At 44.0% G+C, this 8,256-nt stretch overlaps 1 protein-coding gene across 1 annotated transcript; it reads right to left on the bottom strand.

Annotated features, from left to right (window-relative positions):
* Positions 1–2,000: 2,000 nt before the first annotated feature.
* PDC (phosducin) lies at positions 2,001–5,656 on the bottom strand. Its single transcript, XM_051624969.1, has 3 exons — positions 5,568–5,656; positions 3,751–3,911; positions 2,001–2,926 (listed from the first exon to the last, which is right to left on the bottom strand). The coding sequence occupies exons 1-3, from the start codon at positions 5,626–5,628 to the stop codon at positions 2,399–2,401; spliced, it is 750 nt and encodes a 249-aa protein (XP_051480929.1). The 5' UTR covers positions 5,629–5,656; the 3' UTR covers positions 2,001–2,398.
* Positions 5,657–8,256: the final 2,600 nt, after the last annotated feature.

Raw genomic sequence — 8,256 nt, 5'->3', positions numbered from 1 at the left:
GCAACTTCATTAGTCATGAGCTTCTGTTGAGGCTTGTTTTCTTTTCCTTTGTTTGTTTTTAAATTGCAGGTTGAAGGAAATCCTGCTTAAGCCTGCTTAATCTGTCTCTTAAATTGGAGTGTCAGCTTCTTTCTTACAACTAGCTGGAGATGAAGTTTCTGTGCTGGTTATTGTTTGTGAAAGGTATTTTTGCTTTCGGCCTGTTTTCTCAAAGAAATGAAGCTTGCGTGATCAGGCTGCTGATGTGCAGCCTAATAACGTTGGAACCAAGTTTGATAAAGAGGGAAAGTTCTCACAAATATCAAGTTCTAACCAGTTACACAGAGATTTTCTGCTGCGTGGACTTTTTCACGCCTCTTCTGTAAAACATCTCATCAAAAAATGCAAGGCAAATATTGTCCCTCTACTCAAGTTAACTGGTTCTTTTCGTGGTAGAAGATAATTAATTCTTTTCTCCATAGCCTGTTAGAAGATCATGAGAATTTTATAATGTCAGGTACATCTCCAAATGGAAGCTCTCTGAAGGGTCCACCTACTGATGCAAATGAAATGTTAAAGTGAAGGTGATTTTAGCTGGTAGGGAGAAGCTCTGTTCCACCCAGAGTTCTGTCAGAAATAAGGTCTGACAGTCTGGTGCTTGAGAACTTACAGCATGGAAATCATGGCATTTTGGGAAGGTGCTGTTTGAATATTGTTGGAATAAAATCCTGAATTGTTTTACAGGCTAAAGAAGATTGTTCATTATTAATAGATGAGAAAGAACTTAATTGGTGTTGCTCAGTGTAGAGAAGGTGAGGTTTCTAGTGCACTTTTAATCTTTGGCAAAACAGTATTAAAAGTAGAAATTCAGTAGCATTTTGGTAGTCCCTAAAACTGGACAGACCAAAAAGGCAGATTTTTATTTTTAACCATCTAAAACAAGGCATAAATGGTGTTTCATTTGTTTTGTTTGAAAGGGTATCTCATGGCTCCTTCAGTAATGTTTCACTGGGTTATATTTCCCAAATTTTTTTGAGTAGAATGATTTTGTTGTTCAGAGGTGTTGGAAAGTCATGTAACTTCCAGCTATCCCTGTGAATTTTCCATGTGAATGAGAAGTGGGGAAAAAGGGTGTTTTAAGAGTAGCAAGAACCTGCTTTGAATGAGTGGGTTATGTCACTGCAGCAGTGGTTCCTTGGTCGTGGCCACTCCATTCTGAATTCTTACTGATCCACGTGCAGAATTTTACAGGGTGACATTTTGGTGGTGGGATCCTGGCCCCAAACAAAACTGAAAGCTCCCACTCTGAATTATCAAGTGAAACTATTAAATCAAATTAAATGTTGATAGTCTCAAATGTTAACAGCAAAATTGTGTCGAGTTAAGACACAGATATTTCTGTCCTCAGAGTAAAATTGTGTCTTCAGCTTTGCCAGTGTGCAAAAGAGGTCATGGGAATATTTCTCATGTTTTGTTGTCTTGTGTCAGAACTTGAGGAGCTGTTGGTTTAATTAGTTTACCCTATGTCTTCCTGTCAAATGGATTGTCTAATTGTAGTTTTCAGCAGCATCCCCTTAGCAAAATTGAAATCTTTGAGTTTATTTAATGTCTAATGAGCTCTTGCTAATATTTCTCATGTTAAGGTTCTGCAGTACCAATACATTTCACACTTCCAGGTTTTGAGAGCTGTTAAGTAAGCTTTATTCAGTTATTACATAAGCACAAAATACTTTTTCAGTAGCTTGCAGACATTTTCAATATTAATGTTCAAAACAGAGCAACAGTGAACTGAAATTAGCTGATGATGTGCTTGTTGTGTCAGCTGTTGGGGTGACAAACGTACAGAAGCACTGAGCTAACTTCAGTATTCTCATGAATGGTGAAAGTGAAGTGTGGAAGCATAAAATTCTGTCCTAGATACCTAAGTCATGTAGGAACACAAGGACTTGGGGCTTAGTTTGTCCTTAAAACTGCTGGGTGAGCTCTTGTTCCTACTGAAGGCAGAGGAAGTGAAGCTGAGGAGCCAGGACTTGCCATAATTTCGCAGCACGGAGGCAGCTGTTTGTTGGTGCAGAGAGGTGGATCAGTCCCCTTCCTGTGGTTCTTGTGCTTCATGGAGAGACATGAGCCCTCAATTTTGGAAATAATTCTATTTTTCCTTGATTTCTTAGAGATCACTAGTATTGTTTCCTGCTCTTCCTATTAGTTGTGGCCGGCATAGGAATAATTATGTACAGGACTGTCAGTTGTATGTGTTTTAAGTAAAATTCACATATTAACAGTTAAGCAATTTTTATTTGTGTCTCTCTTACAAACAAGTTAGCAAAGGCAGCCTTCTCTAAATGAGATGGGTGTTACTGAGCCTGAGTTACAACGTACTGAGGGGGAAAGGGAGACAGTGAGGACTATGACTCTCTAATTATTCAACATCTTGCTCATCCGCGTCACCGTTTCCCAGCGCTGGAAGCTCCCTTTCGGGTAGCAGCCCATACTCATTTAGGAAAGACTCCACATCCACAGCAAAAAACTCCTCGTTGAACTGTTCTGAAATGCTGATGAAATTGCTGAGGAGCTCCCCACCCTTGTAGACCAGGAGGGTGGGAAGCACTTCGCTGGAGAAGCGGTCTCCAGCCCCCGTGTCAGAGGCCTTGATCTTGCAGAACTTGACAGTGGGGTACTCGGCAGCCAGGCAGGTCAGGCTGTTGTTGAGAGACTCGCAGCCCTTGACACCATCTTCGTAAATGTGGACGATGACGGTGGTGGATTTCCGTTCCTTCTCGATGGCCTCCAGGAACTGCTCCCCGTTCTGCAGCTCCCTCACGTAGCCGTACTTGGGCCCAAAGCTCAGCCTCTGGTGCATGTCCTGCATGCAGCGCTTGCGGTATTTCTGTAGGCAGCTTTCATCTTCTGGCTCGTCCTGGATCAGCTCGTACTCCTGCACGCTCATCTGTGAACATTGAGAGGACGTTGTGTTAATGAGGGGTCATCTCTGGGGGCTGAAACGGGAACATGCTAAGTTGTTGCCTACAGATTGTTGAATTGAAAGCTTAGCCAGAAGAGCAGTCATGGAATCCTTTTGGTTGGAAAAGGCCCTTAAGATCATTGAGTCCACCCATCACCCCAGCACTGCCAAGGTCACTCAAACCGTGGCCCTCAGCACCATGTCTACGTGGCTTTTAAACCCCTCTAGGGATGGTGACTCCACCACTACCTTGGGCAGCCTGCTCCCCTTCCTACAGTGACTCTGGGAGGTGTCTTTAAGAGAGAGACGAAGATCCCACCTCAACACTTGTATGTCAACTCGATGGTATTGAAGCCAGTTGCCCTATTTGGCAAAAGCTTCTGTATCTTCCAGAGTTGGTGGGAATTTTGCCAGGGACTGTAGTGGGATCAAGATTTCATTCACAGGGGTTTTTGGGTTTTGCCTTCCACGCCCCCTTTCAGACATGCTAAGAGGCAACAGGTGACACTCGGGCTCAGAGCTCCATCCTAACTGGTATTAACAATTTTCCGTTGCCTTGGCCAAGGATGGAGCATTGAAGCAGGGAAGGAAGGGAGGAAGGTCAAGCTCTGTGATGGGTGCTGTGTCCTTCTGAAAGATGCTGCTCATTTTACTAAAGTTAGACTTTGCTTGAGGGAGGACAGGGGAGAGAGTTGGACGTGCATTTGTTCTGCTAAGCCACAATGGGATTGAGTCTGGCAAACTCGGGGTTTTCCATCTTGTAGCTGGGACGCTTTATATGAAATAAAAATTTATTTTTCTTTTCTTACCTTACGGGAGAATCTCTCTCTGGTGTCTTTGTCATCTTTACTGAAAGATCTGTGTGGTGTAGACATTTGTTTCAGAATTTCTTTCTTGCTCGTGGGTAAAGATTCTCTGTCTTGGCTTTCTAGTTTAAACTTTCTCCAGTCATTGATCACACCCTTGGGCCCTAAGAGAGATGAAGTTGGGTGAGAAACTGGCTCAACAAGAAGCTCTTAAGAAATGTCTGCTCTTGGCTGGCTTGTTCCTCTGTGGTGCAGTGTATCCATCCACCCCTCTTCCTTGCAGGGTGCTCTGCAGGAGTGTGGATCACCAGAGCTTTGGCACCAGCGTGATAACAGAAAGAAGGAAAGAAAGGTTTCCATCTAACCTGGATCACTTGGCTGCTCTGGTTCCAATCAGGATCCCATGACATGACTTTGGGGAATGACACAAGTAGTTAATGTGGCTGAGGATGTAAAAGCCTGTTAAAACTGACATGTTGGCCAAAGCTCCAGTTTTGCAGAAGTGTGTTTGCGTTTCTCTCTAGACAGTATGTTTGAATACATAACGTGTGAAGACTAAGAGTAAAACTACAAACACTTGAGATTATTATTTTCTTTTAAAACCTGTACCTGCCCCACGGGAAGAGGAACCAGTGAGGCAAATGCCATGATGATTTTGCTTGTAACGCTGATCCTGGTCTTTGGAGCTGGTCGATTAAAGCAGTTACATTTTGAAATGGGAAAAATTAATTTCAGAATTCCAGTGGTGTTTTGCAAAAGAAGACATTTCAACCTGCATCTTAGATTATAAAGCAAAACCAAGGAATAAGGAATATTTAGTGTTTTCAGAGGTGAAGTTTATGTCTGTGGAAAACTTAGAAGAGGCTAGGTAAGCAGCTTTCCCTCTCTGGAGAGAGATGTGGTGCTGCCAGTTGCCAAGACTGTGTTTTGGGCTGAATTTCAGTACCTTTAGTGGTGGTTAAAGGCACTACAGCCCTCAGTGGGAAGGGAAGTTGACCTGATCTTTTGCAAACATGATTCTAAAGCAGGAATTAGCCTGAACCTCTCAGCATAGTGGTAACAGTACAGTAGCCTGATTTCCAAAACTGTTTTGAAGCCTTGGGGTAGTGCCCTACCTTTGGTCCCTATACATATATATATAATATATAATAATTTTAACCAGCAGCAGCAAGGCTGATGGGGAAAGAACCTCAGCAAGAGTTACTGCAAGAACTACATTTATTATAGCACAGAGAAGAAGAAGCCCTTGGAGCTCGGGGGGGTTGATGGCCATATAGGTACCTGTTGGTGACTGAGTGCTGGGTTAAAAAGAATAGTGTTTCCAAGCAAGGATGCTTTTAAAGCTTTTAAATGCAGTTCTGGGTTTGCCAAAAGGATTTATTGGCTCAGTTTTAGCACTGAGTGTGCCTTCTATAAGAAGGAACAAATAATTCAGCCTTTATAGTGAAACCTTATAACCTAATTCTAGCCTGTGAGTGTGGGTTTTGTTGCTATTTTGTTTTATTCTCCTTTCCCCACAAGAAGAAAGTTCACAACTGAAGCAATAAACTAACAAGAGCTGCATTGGGCCATTGCTCTTGGTGGCTTCTGCATTGGCCATTTGCTGCAGGTATGAGGAGGACTGGCCCAAAGATCAGCTGGTGTTACCTGCCCTTGTGTCAGTGGTGTTACTTACTTTAAAATACATCTCATGGGCTTTAGAGACTACATTCCTGTGCAAGGGGGTTGCCAACCCAATGAGATCTACCTGACTTCTTGGCTTCCCTGGTGAACAGGGATATATTAACATTTTTAGAAAAAAAAACAGTCAGTTTCCTTGCCTGTGTGTGTTGCCTGTCCTTCAAAATCTTCTTCAAAGCTGGTGTTGGCATTTTCTTCCATTTTGGTGGCTGGAATAGGAGATGCTGCAAGTTCAAAAAAGAGAATGGTTAACAGGATAGAAAAGGGACAAGCTTGCAACAGGTGGGGTGTAGGGTGTAATTTCCTGCAGGCAGTGGGTATCAGTGAAGATGAAAATACACGTGATCATTGTGGAGCTTCTCGTCTTCTCATAAAGTGCAATTAAGATGCATGTCAGTCTCTTTATAAAATGTCTGGCCAGATTCTTACTGGAAGTGCCTAGGCAAGAGTTTCTTTGTTATACTTAGTCATTGGAGAATATTGGGAACGTGGTGGGAAGTTGTGCTTGTAAAACCTGCAGTAGGAACGTGGAGTATTTTTTACATTTTTTGACATTTTTTAAATCCCCCTTGGAATGGGGAGCCTATTAATTTTCCAAGTGCTGTAAGCACTTCTTTTTAAGGGTTGCCTGAACTGCTTGTTTCTTATACAGAAGGTGGAGTCAAATATTTGAACCTGTTGGGCAAGAGACCTCCGAACATCCTGGGGCTAGACTGCTTATACTGGTTGGGCTGTGTTTGTTACAAAACAGAAAAAAACATGGGGTTTATAAATTAAAATCACTCTCTCATTCCACCTGTTCTAGAAATAAGGCACCCCAAGAGCCAGACTGCAGTCATGGGGCACTGGGATACAGTTGTACTCCAGCAACACTCTTTATGTCCTATGGTGCAGTTTTTGAGGGGTGAGGTACTTGTTCTCTGAGGGCAGAGGAGAGGTTTCCCTGTGTGTATTCCCACCACCAAGGTGAGCCCAGCTCTGGGTGGTCCCAGAGCATCGCAGAGCAGCAGGATTTGGCCCCAGCACTGAGCTCTGAAGGTCAGGCTGATGTTCTGCTGGTTCCTGAGAGTCACCGTAGATGTTCTTGGGTTCCTGCAGCTTTCAAGAGAAGGTCAGTCTTCTGATATGTTTCAGGAGGATAGACTGGGGGTGAAAAGTGCTGATTCTTGTGTGTTTTTACAACCCTGCTGATAGAGCCCTCTGCAAGAGCCCTACCACCTCACAGCACTGAGTCTTCTCTCGTGCTAGCATCAGCCACAAGTTCCTTTCTAGTCAAAAACCTCAGTTGTGGTGTGATCAAGTGGCACTACCCACAGGACCCTTGAGCCAGCTGATTGTGTGCTGCCACTTAGTCTGGCCTAGCTTTAGCAGCTCAGATGTTAAGGGGAGTGTTACTTGCCTCCACAGGAAATCCCATCTTGAAGCCAACGCTAAGATGTTATCCCACCATCAGGGCAGTGTTGGAAAGCTGCTGGTGTGTCACCCCAGAGATGTTAGTGGTGGTGTGTGTGTGCGTGGCAGGGAATGCACCACCATTTTTATATACCAGCATCAAGGAATAAAGTCAAATGACAGCTGAGCAAGACCCAGGGAATCTAATTCTCATGTGTATTGGGACTAAAGCTAATTAGTAAGAGTGAGAATCAATTATTCCATTCATGTACTCGTGGCATTTAATCAGAACTTGTGGGAGGTGTTGCAAGTAAGTGTGGAAGAAAAGCAGGTAGTGAATTACACTCGATTAGCCTAAATTCTTTCTGTAGATAGCTAACTGTCAGCACTTGGATCAATTGCTGTTCAGTCAATTCTGAAATAGAAACACGAAGCAAATCCCCCTCACGCTGACAAAACTAAGAATCCTTGCCCTGTCAGGGATGGATGGTGTGGATGTGCTGGGTGTGAGCCTTGGAGGGCTTTTCTGTGACTTACATGGACAGCTACAAAGAGCTCTTCTGTCTGCTGATGCTGAGGAATTTGTTCCATGAGGAAAGAAAGAGTTTGATTCTCTATGCTTTGCGGTTTCATAGCTTGTAGCCCCAAAATAATTCAGGGTATGAAATTTAAACAGTCTGTCTCAGGCTGAAACCATCAAACTGACCATGTTTTTGGTGAAACATTTGAGGTGGGAACTGATTGCTTAAATTTTAGGGAGAGCTTTTCTTTGTTCTGTTACCGATCTGTTGTAGCTAATAAATCTGACAAGATCAGGTGAATCATGACAGCAGGGAAAGCTGTGTTTCACCATTCTTATGCTGGACCTGGGAGTGGGGAAATCCTTCAACTTAATCCTGGCCCTGCCACTGAGTCAGGCCGTGAGCAAGTCATGTAAAGCTTCTCCTTCCCACTCCATGGAGTTACAAATGCTTGTCCTTCTGATCTTGGGGCTGTGTGCATTACAGGGGCTTGGTGTTTCCCAACGAGGCAGTGGAGGACATGTACCTGCAGGGTGATCCGTGGGAAGCTGGGCTCTAGGATGAGCTGGCTCTCCCATGGGACATCCTCTTCTGAACAGGAAAGCAGGCTGGAAAGGGGTGTAAGCTGCTCCGTGGGCAGGAAGGGGCAATCCCCAGGGTAGGAAATTCTCCCACGTCCTTCTGAAGGGTGTGGGTGGAATGTCTTTGCTGCTGGTTGGGGGTTTTTGGGGTGATGAGGGGGTGTTCTTTTATGTGCTGGCAAGTAGCATTTTCCAAAGTGAAAATTAGGTTCTTACTATTTGGAGAAATGTGGGTGCTCCCAGCTCTGGAGCACCTTGTGCAAGTGTCTCCGTGAGGAAATGTCTGCGTGATGCTGAGGCAGGGAAGGAGAGGGTGTCACAGAGATGTTTGTCCT

The sequence above is a fragment of the Apus apus genome, chromosome 7, assembly GCF_020740795.1.
Source record: "Apus apus isolate bApuApu2 chromosome 7, bApuApu2.pri.cur, whole genome shotgun sequence".
Taxonomy (NCBI): Eukaryota; Metazoa; Chordata; class Aves; order Apodiformes; family Apodidae; genus Apus; species Apus apus.
Note: the sequence above shows the minus strand (reverse complement) of the source record. Positions and strands in the feature narration are given on the sequence as shown.